At 41.8% G+C, this 15,515-nt stretch overlaps 1 protein-coding gene across 1 annotated transcript in view; it reads left to right on the plus strand.

The window, feature by feature from the left end:
• The first annotated feature begins 7,618 nt into the window (after nucleotides 1-7,618).
• TRPC5 (transient receptor potential cation channel subfamily C member 5) overlaps nucleotides 7,619-15,515 on the plus strand; it is a 135,033-nt gene continuing 127,136 nt past the window's right edge. The window contains exon 1 of the mRNA XM_059384723.1: nucleotides 7,619-7,996. Coding sequence (XP_059240706.1) covers nucleotides 7,619-7,996 — 378 coding nt within the window. The remainder of the gene's footprint in view (nucleotides 7,997-15,515) is intronic.

Raw genomic sequence — 15,515 nt, forward strand, 5'->3', positions numbered from 1 at the left:
TTTGGTGAATCACTGGAAGATGGCAATTCCTGCTGAAAGTGATAAATAAACTTTTAAAGAAGTCCTTCTGCCCCTTTTAAGATCATTTGGCCAATAAGCTCCTATGTGAACACTGTCACTTTAGATTCCAATGTGATTGGGTAACAGAAAAGAGACACTCATTTCTCATGGCCTGTGGAATCTGGGATGAAAGCCAGTCCCAAGACTAACAATCAAAACAAGACTTTTAACCAATTACACTGCCTATTATTTACAGTAATCAGTATCATCCCGTTCTGCCTTTCCCTTGACTACTTTGAGGAACATCATGCAGACAAAGTGATAATGAGTGCTGAGCAACTGATTTTAAACTTCCCGATTCAGATGAGTGACTTGAGGGAGGCAAATATATACTTTCTGTTCATGCCTTCCCTCTGATGAAATGAAAAGCATAGATTTAATCCAGCTGCCAACAGTTCTACATAACTCCCCTGGACATCAAAGAGAAAGGAATAAAAACTTGAGGACCTTACAGAAATAAAAACACCACACGTCCATAGCCATGCAAATGCATTATGGAAATGAAAGTACCCACACTTCAGCACAGACACTATATATTTCTACTCTGCATTTGAAAAAGTCCTCTGTATCATAGACATTGTTGAGGTAGAAGAGACATCTAGGTCATCTAGCACTGTCCAGTCAGACTTCTGATAATGATGAAAATGTTCTGTTTATGCTGTTCACTATGGTAGTCATGGGTCACCTGTGGTTATTAAGTATTGAAATGTGGTATAATGCAGAACTGAATTTTTTATTTCATCCCATTTTAATTCATTTAAATTTGCATAGCTACATGTGGCTAGCAGCTACTATAATGGACAGTGAAGATCTAGACCTTCCTCTATTCTGAAGAGAAATTTCTTCTCCAGTTTCCCTGATCTCTTTGCATTCTCACTGAGGATCATATCCATGACCAACAGCTCCAGTAACCTTATAATGATGGTACTTAAACTTGGCTGTGTATTATATTCACCTGGAGTACTATTCTTAACCAGCAGTGTGTGGTGGGGGGTATTATGACCCAATCACGGATATTTTTTAAAAGGTCCTCAGGTGATTCTAATGTGCAGTCAGATTTGAGAACCTTTGATCAATATGCTGATGACTCCCAACTCTGTATCACTAGATCTCAGTGCTGTGCTACACATGCTGACTGGATCTTTACTTCCTGATTCCCCTCCAGTACCCCCGCCCCCCAAAAAACCCCTCAAACACCAATATATCTAAATGGAATAACATTATGTAGTATTGCCCTCACCCAAATCCTTCAAACTTTAGTTACTAGACTTATTTCTGCCATTTTGCTATTTATTTTTTATACGTCTTAGGTATTTCTCATTTCTCAATTTCTTCATTACAGCCTTCTTTTGTGTTTGTTTTTTTAGTAACTTATCATTCTGATTCACTTCTCATTTCCTATTCTATATATTTTTTAAGTAAACTCTACCCCCAACATGGGACTTGAACTCATGACCCCAAGATCAAGAGACTCATGCTCTACTGACTGAGCCAGCTAGGTACACCAAGAGGGGGTCTTTTCTAAATGTTTTTAATTATTTTTTTAGTGGTTATTCAGGGGATTAAAATAAAAATCAAAATCTTCAATGTATAGCCAGCCAGTTTCAATTAATTACTTAGTTGCCATAGTATAAAAACTCTGTTCCTATGCAGCTCCCTTCTTCCCCCTCTGTGTTGTTATTGTCACAAGTTACATCTTTATAGGCTATGTGGTCATTAACATAGATTTATAATTTTTGTTCTATGCATTTGTCTTTTGAATCATATATAGAGGGGCACCTGGGTGTCTCAGTGGGTTAAGCATCTGCCTTTGGCTCAGATCATGATCTCAGGGTCCTCGATTGAGCCCCACATCAGGATCTCTGCTCAGCAGGGAGTCTGCTTCTCCCTTGCTTGTGCTCTCGCTCTCTCTCTATGTCAAATAAATAAACAAAATCTTTAAGAATAAATAATTTATAACTGGAATCATACCACTAGAATGATCATAATTCTAGAGAAGGGGAGACTCAGAGTTGAGAAAGACATGAGAGCTGAAATCGAACATTTAAAGGGTTGTCATGCAGAAGAAAGAGTTTTGCTCAGTGTTGCTCTAGAGAAAAGAACTAGGGCAATGGAATAGAAGTTGTAGGCAGGTGATTTCAGCTCATCATAGAAAAGCATTTGCTGAAAGTCAGCATTCACTGCAGAGGTAAGAAAGCAGTGAGTTCCCCATTGGTGGAAATTTTCATTAACTGAATAATAACAAAGATATTGTCAAGAGACTTTTTCATTGGGCAGGGGATTATTCTAGATGACCTCTGAGATCCCCTGAAGAAGGTTCAAGATCTGGTCCTTTCTGGGAAAGATCAGTATCACTACATTAATATTAGACAATTCTCAAAGTGGTACTATGGAAGGAGCCAAAATGCTCTCAAAACCATTACCCCACCAAATGCACATACATGCACACCCACACACACACACACACAGTCTTGCTCTCACCAGCCTACTCCTGTGCCTTTGTACATAAAATTTCACTTTAGTAACTTTTTGGATTGGGCATTTAAGGTTCTTCTTCAAATGTAGTTGTTTTCCTAGAAGAGGTGAAGCTTTAAGCCACCCAGCCATTTTCATCAGCTTCTATCACAATGCCTGATACATAGTCATTAAATCTGCTCATTATCCACCATTTACACTTGAGATTGTACAAGTTTATCAGATTAAATCTGCTTGACTTAAAGGGTTCTGAAAAGATGCAGAAGTGGATAGGTAAGCATGGATAAGGGTGAGAGGTCACAAGGGTTTCACTATTCAAGCTCAATCCTCATGGCACAGAGTGCAAGCCATGCACAGATACCACATCCCACTAAAAGCACATTTTTTTTAGTTAGGTGGAAAGCAAGGCTTTCCTCCTCACAGACAAGGTCCAGGGCTGGGCAGTTATCTGGGCTGGGATTTGCACTCTGGCTTTCTGCCCAGCCCATTGATTTAGCTCTTTAAATCGCATCATTTAAGCCTACAAATGTCACAGATCCCATTAGACACTCTCCTCTGGCTAGCAGCACAGAAAAGAGAGAACACAATAAGCCCCCTGAGGCAGCCTGTTAGACCATTCCTAATGTTCCTTACGTGGTGGACTACATTGGGAGTGAGGCTCACTTGCAGAAATGGCATAAAGTGCTGGCTGGTTTTGTTTTGTTTGGTTAAGAAAACACCTCAAGGCCAGTGCATAATGATGGGAAAGCCAACCTCATCTCTTGGCTTATGTTAATGGCAAATGAGTACAATCTGCCAAGTATAAAGGTAAAGAGTGACGGGAAGAAACCTTCTCAATAATACATCCTCAAGAGATGCCAGAAACTCTGTCATTACCTATTTGTTCCCAGAATAATGGCAGAATAGGACTAAGAGCATATGAAGAAAGCATTGTTCTCAGCCTGGTAGAAGGCTGAGGCTAGAGCTGTAAGTAAGGGTCAACTGGCACCAGCTGTGGGGAATGGAAGAGTGGAAGGCATTAAGCAAGTCATCAATGTCTACATAAGCCTACATGTAAACAGAGAGTGCGGGGAATCCATTTTACATCATTGTCAATGAGTAATGTCAAGGTGGGCATGGATACATAAGAGAGATTCCCAAGCTCCCAAGGCCACAGCAAATTTCCTCCTCAAGGAATCCATCTTAAGGTGTTAACAGCTATTAGTCATATGATTTTTTAATTCCTTCCAGGGGTAGTTTTAGAGATGTAGTGCCTTAAAACAAAGGACTGATTCCCTCATAGTACACTCTCAGGCAAACCTCTCGAGGAGATATTTTTCTCTAGGAGGGATTCTATGAGGCTTCTCATAGCACAGTTCACTGGAAATGCAACAGACCAGATCAATTTCAAATGCAAGAGATGAAAAGTAAATCTAAACTCTGAATTAACCTTATATAATCCAATTATACTTACTTCAAGTCTAAAATTACCGTGATTTTACTGTCTTCTCTCTTCACTACTATAGCCCACACATCTGGCACATAGCGAAAGTTCAATGAATGGTACTGCTTGTCGACTTCATTATTACTACGATTAGCACAGGAAGCAGTAGTAGTAATAGTGCTGCCCTGGCACAGTGCCTGGCACATATTAAGTATTAAAACTCTACTAATTATTGCACCAGCTCCTGGCAAAGTGCCTGGCATATAACAGGGCACCAGTTTAGTTAGTTCCCTTCCTTCTCATCTTGCACTAGAATACATTTGTCTTCAGTTTATCACACAGCCTTGCCTTACAGAAATGGAGAAGATCTTCCTGCTGCACAGTGCCTAGCACAGCACCACCCGTGACACCATCTGAAAAGACATCTAACCTTTTTTTCCCATGGTAACCTCTTAAGTGGCAAATGGGCAGCCAGTATTTAAGATCATTTTTCTGATGGGAAAACTGAGGTTATGAGCTCTTGCATTGGAATTTTAGCTCGCCTCTAATCCTTTTATCTTATTGTAGCCTGAAAACTATACCCCACCCCCCACTAAGCCACGGTCAATCTAACCACTGTTGTTCTTATGCTCTATGGTGCCTGGAATACCCTCACATTTTCATATTTAATTCATCTTCCAAAGACTAACTTAAGAACTACCTCCTCCATGAAACCTTTTCTGAGATCTCCAGCCCTCACCAAGCCCTTTCTGAAATTCCAAAGCATCAGATCAATGCCACACAATTTAATACTTAATTCTGTGAGCAAGCCAACCCTCCTCAGCTAGTTTGTATTTGTCAAACTTTAGTTTGTCGAGCACCCATCATGTTCCAGATCCTGTGTGACTCCTCAGAAGGCAGGAATCAAGGTACTCCTACCCTAGCGGCAGAAAGACAAGCACACAGTTAGATGACATTGGAGAAATGTCATCCAAGTACCAGTGGAGAACTCAGAGGGAGATTGGCTAACTTTATGAAGGTGTTGGGGGAAAAGGTTACAGAGAAGTAACACTATGAGCAAGGTGGTGAAGCCGAGAAGGAATTTGTTAGGAGGAGAGTGTGGGATGAAGCTATGTATAAAAACATAGTCATAAAAAGGCAACTTAGAGAGCACCACTTAGTATGGGTAGAACTTAGGGTGGGATGGAGAGAAAACCATGGAAGCTTTACTCATTCATTCTTCAACTATATATCAGGCATCCAGGCATGCCAAGAACTTGGCTAGGTACAGGTGTTATAAAAACAGGACAGATGCAATCTCTGAACTTGAGCTTTAAACCAAATTGGACAAAAGAGATGATTATCCAGTAAGACAAATATGTAACTACTAATTGTGATAAGCATTAAGAAGGAAAAGAATACAATGGAGAAAAGAGTATGAAGGAACTACTTTAGACAAGGTGACTAGTGAGAGCTTCTCTGAGGAGGTGACTTTTTGTTGAGGCATAAGAGATGAAGACAGCTGGAGAAGAGCATTCCAGGAGGTAATCAAAACAGTTGAGGTGCCAAAAAAGTTTGGCACATTGGGAGAATCAAAAGAAATTTCATGAGGCTAAAGAATAGTGGATGAGGGTGAGAATTTGGAAAGGTAAATACAAGCCCAGACCTAGGAGACCTCAAAAAGGAAAGCTGATTTCATCACAAGAGCCGCAAGAAACTAATCAAGGAGGAGTAAAATGGAATCAGATGTGGGTTTCGTGAGATAAGTTGGGGGTGGTGATAAGTTGCAGGAGACCATAAAGAGGGAAGAGAATGGTCTGGATGACCAACCATAAGGTGGTGGAATGGTTTAGGCATGAGATGATGAACGCATGGACCTATTCTTTCATACCCTCCCAAAGTGACTAGTGTAGTGTGAGGCACACTGCAGGCTTCCAGTGTGCTCACATTGATTAACTAAATAAATATAAACTGAATCGGATTGTTGATTCTCTCTTCAGGAGATCATACTATCTCTTCTTCCTCCTCCCTGTTTGTTTATAATGTAGAAGGGGAGACAGGGAGGCAGTCTACAGTTAGTATTATTTAAGTCATTTGCTGTTTCGTGACAAATGCTTACTCTAAGTGCCACTTCCCTTTAGTCACTGCTGAGTTACTGGAAAGTAGCACAGGAAATATCAGTGCTTCTTGATATAGCCAAGCAGTACCCTGTTCTCCTGAGACTTAGATGCAGAGAAAAATTTGTCATTTGGGCCTGTTCAGAACAAGAGGTGACACTCACCTTCAAATACCAACTTCCCAGAAGATCACAAGCACATGAATTGCAAATGTCACTTGGTATAATATATGCTTCTTCCTTTGCCAAAGCGGGGATGTCATTACCTGGAAAAGTGAGGCAAATTTTTGTGGAAGCTTCATGTCTTCATCATCTCTTCCATCCAAGAGATGAGACAAGTGGCCCTTTATCACATTTCCATTTCCTTTTGCTGGGAAAACAGTTTGGTAATGAGACACTTAAATCGGTCCAGCCCAACTCAGCCTCCAGAGGATCTTAGAGGTCCCAGGGATGAGAGGGAAAGGAGAACCAATCACCTTATGGATCTGAGCCTCATCTTCTCCCCTGGGGAGGATAACCATTCCTATCTCACAGGGCTAGTATAAGGAGTCAGTAAGGATCATGCATGAATTTGATCTGTAAACTATGAGGCAAGAACTCTATACTGTTATTCATTCTATACAATTGAAGGCAAAGACTGTCTTTTACTTCTTGGTTTCCCAGAGAAAGTTAAACACATTGTAGGAATTCAATAATAGGTTTTACTTTAAAATAAATTCCATTAAAATCTGATTTTAGATGTGGGGCTTATAAAATAGACCATTCACTTCTCAGAACTGAATCAAACAGATTATCAGATCCATTAGCTTCTTGGTTTCAAGTAGTAGAGGAAAAAATCATGAATAGGCAGAGGGGATATTTGACTTTGGCCTATTGGAGCCAAGAACTGTTCCCCAGTGAGCAGCAGCTCACTGCTGGGTTTCAGTTAGCATGAAAACCAGATTTCAATCCAGAATCTACACCTGGGACAGCTTCAAATGTAACCCTGAAAATTAGCTCAGGCTCATGGGCCCAGGGCCTAAAGGAAATTGGCCAAAGGTAACTCCAACTTTGAATCATAAATCAGAAGTATTATCATGAGTATCTTTAGGCAGCAGAAGGGAAAGAAGGAATTAATTTGTGCCATGTTTTAGGAGGTTTACACTGTGCCAGTTGCTTTGATAATATATTTTCTCATCTGACTCTCACAAGAGCTTTATGAAGAAGGAATTAACATTTAGCACAGGGCCTGGTACACAGTAAGTACTAAGTGATAACTGCTATTGATGTTATTAATATTGATAACCTTAATAATAATAAATAAAAATGCAGTGGGATTGAATAACTTATCCAAGATCACAAAGCTGATAAAGTAAGGATTTGAACCCAGTTCTTTCTCACCCAAAAGCCTGGGCTTTTTCTGCTATACCCTTTTGCAAGTAGAGAAAGATCGTGGTATGAAGACGGTTGATTTTCCAACCCCTTAGCCAGACTTCCCCCATAAACTGGACACTTGAGAACTTCAGGCATCTAAGACTATCTTTGGTTTCTCTCTCTCCCACTCAGGTTGCTAAATGCTATGAACCATGGCCCAACTATACTACAAAAAAGTCAACTATTCGCCATACAGAGATCGTATCCCCCTGCAGATTGTGAGGGCTGAGACCGAGCTCTCTGCAGAAGAGAAGGCTTTCCTCAATGCTGTAGAGAAGGGGGACTATGCCACAGTGAAGCAGGCCCTACAGGAGGCTGAGATTTACTACAATGTCAACATCAACTGCATGGATCCTCTGGGCCGGAGTGCCCTGCTTATTGCCATTGAGAATGAGAATTTGGAAATTATGGAGCTTCTACTGAACCACAGCGTGTATGTAGGTGATGCATTGCTCTACGCCATCCGCAAGGAAGTGGTGGGCGCTGTGGAGCTTCTGCTCAGCTACCGGCGGCCAAGTGGAGAGAAGCAGGTAAGAGAAATCCCTATGGTCTGGGGAAACAGCTAGGAACAATAAGGCCCCAGGATCAGAAGCCTGAAAACTAAGGAAGGTTAGATAGGTTGGAGTTAAGGAACCCTATCTTGGGGGCACCTGGGTGGCTCAGTGGGTTAAAGCCTCTGCCTTCAACTCAGGTCATGATCCCAGGGTCCTGGGATCGAACCCCACATCGGGCTCTCTGCTTAGCAGGGAGCCTGCTTCTTCCTCTCTCTCTCTGCCTGCCTCTCTGCCTACTTGTGATCTCTGTCTCTGTCAAATAAATAAACAAATTTTTTTAAAAAGAAACCCTATCTTGACAACCCTTTGCTCTTAGAAATAACATCAGTGATCTCAGGTGGTATCCTAGAGCTACCCTGTTTTTTCTACCTAGAGCTACCACACGGTTTTACTCATTTGCCTTTTCCTTGTGAGCATTCGCCCATTTACATTCAATACTTAGCAACCTAAGGCTGCCTGGGTGGCTTGGTCAGTTAAGCCTCTGCCTTCAGCTCTGGTCATGATCCCAGGGTCCTGGGATCAAGCCCCACATTGGGCTCCCTGCTCAGTAGGGAGCCTGTATCTCCCTCTCTCTCTGTCCCTCTCCCCACTCATTTCTTCTCTCTCTCTCTCAAATAAATAAAATCTTTAAAAAATACTTAGCAACCCAAAAGTATACATTCCAATTCCAGAATATCCAAGGTCATTTGACCCTTCCTACCTTCTGCTCTCTAGTTTCATTTTCTTCCTCTACTCAAAGGTTACATTTTAGAAAGGAAGAGACCAAATATAGATGTGGGATTTGTCCTCACTAGCCTCTCTCCTGGAGAATGGCAAAAGGCCTTTAAATGTGAATGCCTCGGTATAGATGCAGACACATACAGAGGATCATGTATTTTCCCAGTACCTGTGATGCAACTGCATTCCACTCCTAAGTGTTTAGTGTTTTGCCTCTGTGACTCTCCTACACTCCAAGGAACTTAAGCTTAATACTCTGGAATCACCTTTGAGTCCTTCCTTTTCCTGACCTTTGTGTCCAATCCCCAAGCCCTATGGTTTCTTCCTCCCCAATCTCTTTCATACTTTCTTTCCTCCTACCACTCTGCCTGTGCTCCTCATCATCTCTCTCCTAAATAGGTGATTCTCAAAGTGTGGTTCCCAGACCAGCATCATTAGTTAGCATCACCAGTGCGACCTGTTAGAAATGCAAATTCTCAGGTCCCACCACAGATTGATGGAATCAAAAACTCTGGGGATGAGGTCCAGTACACTGTGCTTTGACTAGCCCCTCCAGAAGGCTCTGATGCACACTCAGGTTTAAGAACCACTATCCTAGACTAACATGAAAATCTTCTAACTAGATTCCCTGACTAAAGAACACTTCCTTTATCACAAGCCATCCTGAGAAACAATGCTAATTTATTCTCCCCAGCACAACAATCCTGTCATTGCTGTCAATGCTTTCAGTAATTACAAGGTCTCATTACAAGAGAAACCAACACATGAAGTCTAACACTCTGTACCCTTCAGCAATGGTCTTTTCCAGCCCTGTCTCCCACAGGTTTCTCCTAAACCTCCCAAGTCAGACAGGTTTCTTCGCTGCCTTTCTTTGGAGCATAGTATGGACAAAGAAAATACAGAGTCATCAACTCTGGAATACCATAATACACTAAAGAGCAAAATAGTACAAATAAAACTCCAAATTGCAAAGTACTCCATTAAGGAAAACACTTGACATCAAACCTTATAAGATACAACCAAAACTTGTTTTAAGGGAATTCATAGCTTTACTACTTGCCTGCCCAGTTAAACTGAAAGGAACAGAAGTAAGCTAAGTGATAACTCATAGACTAAGCATTGGAATGGAGAGAGCAGAAAAACAGACAGTAGATTAAAAGTTCTTTGAGTAAAGGTCCTGAATGTCCCATCCGCCATCAGCACTTAATACAGTGCAGCTGTATCCCCACACTAGGAAAGTGCCTGTAATATCACACGGACTCAATAAATACTTATCTTAAGAACAAGTAGTTCATAACAGTTCATTTGCAGTCAGCACTGTGCTGAGAATGTTACACCACTGAGTTCATTTAATCCCCTCAGCAACTCTTTTAAGTAGACACTACTATGACTACCCCTCTGAAAAATCGAGTAATAGTTGAATCAGTTGTCCAAGATCACAGTGTCAGAGCCAGGATTCGAACCCAGGCAACTGAACTCCTAAACCTACCCAATTAATCACTTGATTATACTGCTTTCCAAGCAAACGAAGTCTTGGGATTTCCGACACAGGAGTTCTAAGACTAGGGTTGATCAGTGAAGGATGGAGAGCTCTCTGGAAAGGACAGGCCAGAATTTGGATGAATAGCAAAACAGATAGGTATAAACATGTTCCCTACTCAGTCTGTGTACCAATTCCCATCAAAACTGATTTGTTCTGTGCCCTATTTTCCCATAGTCCTGGAAGGTCCTGGGTGATTTACTGTGTTACTCTGAACTAAGGCTTATCCAGATACCCTGCTCTATGATGGCCTTGCTCACCTCTGAGATCGTGTAGCCATTAGCTCTAACCCTCCATTGACACCAATTATGTGCTACCATGTATTATTGGCCAGCAGTTGACATCAATTGCATGCTACTATGTATTACTGGCCAGCCTTGCCTAAATGTCTTATCTCTGTAACTAGATTGTTTCTTTTTCTTTTTTTTTTTTTAAGATTTAATTTATTTGTCAGAGAGAGAGAGAGAGCACAAGCAGGGGAAGGGGCAGAGGGAAAGGGAGAAGCACTCTCCCTGCCGAGCAAGAAGCCCGATGTGGGACTCCATCTCAGGACCCTAGGATCATGCCCTGAGCCAAAGGCAGATGCTTAATCAACTGAGCTACCCAGCTACCCTAGATTGTTTCTTAAATGTCAGACATAGTCTAATGCCTAACCATTTCCATGTTTCCCCCAATAGTACCTAACCCAGTTCCTAGTACATAATGGGTGATATATAAATATTTGCTGATAGATAAGAAGGAATTACATTTATCCCTCAGAAAAGTATATGCCTAGCTGATTGAACAAGACATCCTGGACTTTCATATTCAATCCCATTTATCCTCATAACTGTGGTGAAAGATAGGAGAGCACAGGGGAGTTTCCAAAGAGGAGGCTAGCAATACTAACCCTATCTGAGTTTTGAAAGTAGGCTATGTCCTTATTTGATGGCCCCCTTGTCCCCAATCTTTCCCGTCCTCTGGAAAACTCTGAAGAAGAAAGGCACCAGTAAACTCACTCTAAAGTACAATCTAAGGCATGACCTCCCTCAAGAAAAGCAGTGCTTAACTCACAGGAATGAACCACTAATGGTGAAATGTCAGGCATATGGAACAGGGGTGAAACTGTTTGGGACAGTCTGTCTATTCCCAAGATCCTTTCAGACATGCTGTCAATGTAAGACCTCCTTTGTCCATACTCCAGTATCACACCATATGTACAAACGCACAAAGCCATCAGGCCATCCCCAAGTCTTTTCTGAAAGCTTTCTCCTCCCACTCTCCTCTCTCCCCCAACCCCCACCACCAGCCTCTGCTAAATTTTATTTTCTCCCATTGCTCTGACAATCGCTACAATAAGTCATATGTCAGTAACTATAACAACAGGCTGCCACAGTGCTGGAGTTCTGCCTTTCTGGGATATAGAAACAGGATTTGTTTACCTGGAAGCAATCAGGAATGTGAGCAAACGTAGGCCTCCTGAATGTCCATGGGTCCAGCTGGGTAGCCTACTCTCAGAAAGGCACACCTCCCACACACAGATTCCAAACACCTGGCCTTTTTCCTGGGTCCTCCATCTCGCCAAGGGATGGGCACAGCTGACCTCCATCTGTATTGGGTATATAAACGAGTGTCCTTTTTGGCTTTATTGGGCAAAGAGTTTGGTCTCAGGCTAGCAGCAAGAAACCCTCTGCTCAGCCCACCGTGCTCTTCCCTGTCTTCTAGCCTATCAAATGTCCTCTCAGATAAAGATCAGATGCCAGGGATAAATGGCTGACACTGGCTTTGAGGATCAACACTCCCTTGGAAATCTGCATTTTTAATAGGAACCAAAACTCAAAGTAAAAATGGCGGAGCTTTTTCAGAATTTCCTGCACCAGACAAGTATAAGACTCGTGTGTGTGTGTGTGTGTGTGTGTGTGTGTGTGTGTGTGTGTGTGGTGTTAGTCTTTTGTCTTCTTGTGTATGTGTTGTTCTGAGGTCTTGCTGCTCTGGAAATCTGACCCCCTTGGCGGCATCCACTCCCTGACCACTACAGCCTATTTCCTCAGTGGCAGATTTTGTGATTCCTTGGGATAAACATTCTTAAATAACTCACAGAATTCAAGAGCTTTGTATCACAGAACATTTAACACTCCCCTCTTTCTTGTATATAAAGCCCACTGAGTCCAGGAACCACTAGAGGAACATCAGCAGCCTGAGGAGCCAAAGCAACTACAATCCAGAGCAGTCTTATACTTGCGTCTGGTCAAAACCAGCTCAAAGATTAATCATTGTGCATACAGAGAATTTGTCAAAATACAGATGCCTGACCCCTACAAAATCGGAATCTTGGGGTTTGAGCCTGGGACCAACATTTTAATAGGCCCACCCTCGCCCATTTCTAGGTAAGAGGCCTATGACCCTCTCTGTATTTGTTTCCTAGGACTACCATAATAAATTTCCACAAACTGGGAGGCTTAAAATAGAAGAAATGCATTCTCTCCTCGTTCAGAAGGTCAGAGGTCTGAAATGAAGGTACAAACAGGGCTGGCTCCTTCTGGAGGCCGTAGGAGAGAATCTGTTCCATGCCTTGGCTTATAACTGCATCAATCTCTGCCTCCATCATCACACACAGTTCTCCTCTGTGTCTTTTCCCTGTGTCTATCAGTCTTGATCTCCATCTCTTTTCTCTTATAAAATACCAGCCATTGATTTAGGGCCCAACCTAATGCAGGATGACCTCATTTTAACATGACATCTGCAGACCCTTTTTCTAAATAAGGTCACATTCACAGGTACTGTGGGTTAAGACTTGACAGTATCTTTTGACGGGATACCTTTCAATCCACTATACTCTCTATGAGGAATATAAGTCAGGTAAGTGGTTTTCAAACATTTTCAGAAACAGAGCCTTTAAATAAAGGAAATCCTGCCCAGATGTAAAACAGACAAACAGACCCACACAGAGCTGGCCTGGTTTATGAGCATATCAGGGCTCAAAGCCCTACTTGTTCACACACACACACACACAATCCTATACCTCCTTGGCCCCTAAGGAGCAAGCATAGCTGGAAAACCACTCATCTCAAAGACAGAATTCGACAGACTCGAATTCAGAGTTTGAGGTGCTAACCAACTTGCAGCAAACAGGATGACCTTGGGCAAGGTACAAGATCTTTTACACATGTCCAGTTACAGAATCACCCTATGGCTTAGTTTCCTCATATATAAAGCAAAGCTGATGATACCAGTCCCTACCTAATCTGGGGTAGGAAGAAAGAAAGAAAAAAAGATACATTGAAGTCTTTTGGAAAAAAATGTAAATGCTAGACAGAGGTCAAGGACTGTTACTCTTGGCTTCATTCCATCAGTTTGACTTAGCCTGTCATATTGTGTGGAGAGACCATCTGGCAAGTGGCACACATCACAACGAAGCACTAGTACAATGAGAGAGAGAGAGACTGGGGAGCAAGCTGGCCCAGTTCACAGATTATCTCCTTCTGCCTGGCATTGATGACAATGGTCTTCCTTTTGCTGTTAAGCAAGCTGTATAACCTTGAAGTCATCCCTTCCTGTTCATTCGTGTCTTTAAGGATTGAAGCAACAGGGAGGTAGAGCTGCTGGCCTCTCCATCAACAGCTTACCCAAAAAATTTTCTTTCTTGGTCATTTGCGTCAGTGCAGGCAGGCGGAAAGAGACTAAGCCAACCTTCTCCCCAAGGCCCACCCCTCTGGGTTCTGCCATAATTACTCATTTGTCTGTGGCAGATGGCTCCAAATTAAAACTGGTTTCACAGATGAGCTAGTGAGATTAAGTTTCAACAACACTGATAAGTGTTTATGTTAAGATTGTAGAAAATCAGCAATAAGACTTTCCATTTACTCCCTTCTATCTGACTTATGGTCTCAGGGAGAGATTGCACAGTGTGGAGGGGAACACTGAGGGCCTGGGCAAAGGTGGCTAGAGCCCAGAGAGGGGAACTAAAGAGCCTAACCTCTAAGTCTCAAACATTCAATAAGAGAGCAGAAAGTAAAGGGAAGAATGGCAGAAGTTACCCTGCTATTCATAGACAACCTAAAGTGGTAGAAAGAAAATAAGCTTTGCAGCCAGCCACTTATTAGATGCGTTTCCTTGGACATATCAGTTAAACATATCAGTTTAGAAACCTTAGTTTCTTCATCTGTAAATGGGAACAACCGTGGAGTCTACTTCATAGAGGTAAAGTGAGATTAAATGGAATAATGCACACATATTACTTAGAACAGTGCCTGACACATAGCCAATACTCGGAAAGGGTAGTTAGTACTATTCCTACCCCTATTAGTTTGAAACCCTGCTGATATCAGTTTCTGGTGATAATCTCATGTAACCATTTTTTTTCAAAAATGTGGTAAGAACCCACTTGCAAGAGTTCAGACTGAGTGACTTTAACAAAGTTATTTACAGTTATTGAGCATCAGTTTCCTTATCTATAGAGTGGGGATAATGATACTGTCTATGTCACAGATTGTTGCAAGATTTAAATGAGAATTATTTTTTTAACATTTGGCATAATTTGTGGTACCTAACATTCAATATGTGATACTTATATTCTTAGCATTAACATAAAAGTCTTATTATGAACTCTGTTACCTGAATTGCCCAATGTAATGGAAAGTATTTAATCTTTGTCATAATCTGAGGAACAGCTTTAATTCTCTGATTTTCATTCTAAAATCAAAGTTCTAGACCCAAAAAATGGGTTGTGCCAATCAACTCAAGATAATAAATCAACCACTTCTTGGGAGGAGAAGGTCATAATGAGTGCATCATATCATAGCAGACAAACTGCTGTAGAGTCCAGCTTCTTTCTTTCAACCCACTTCAGTCTTCTCCGCCCCAACTTCCAGTCAGATGCCCAGTAACAACCAGCTAGATGATGGTGACCGTTCACCAAGGTCTCAACTAAGGAGTGGCTCAACCAGTGACCACAGACTAATTCCCCTTTACTCCCAACTAGGATCAGAGAAGACAAGAGGGAGGGTAGATAGATGGGCATGGGAACCCAACAATTGCCATTTATAAGACTCAGGATGCACCGGGCCCAGTGCCCTGAGTCTTGGTGAGGTATTATTCATTCATTTCCCTCTGACCAGCATGCCATCCTCTTCTTTCTTCCTTTCCAGGTCAAAGCCTATTTTCTAAAATGTTCTCCCCTTGAAACCTCTGTGTCTACTTGTGTCTGGAGTGTCTTCCTATATTGTCCACATCACACATTTTGGATGATGTAGCATACAT

The sequence above is a fragment of the Mustela nigripes genome, chromosome X (genome assembly GCF_022355385.1).
Source record: "Mustela nigripes isolate SB6536 chromosome X, MUSNIG.SB6536, whole genome shotgun sequence".
In the NCBI taxonomy this organism is placed as follows: domain Eukaryota; kingdom Metazoa; phylum Chordata; class Mammalia; order Carnivora; family Mustelidae; genus Mustela; species Mustela nigripes.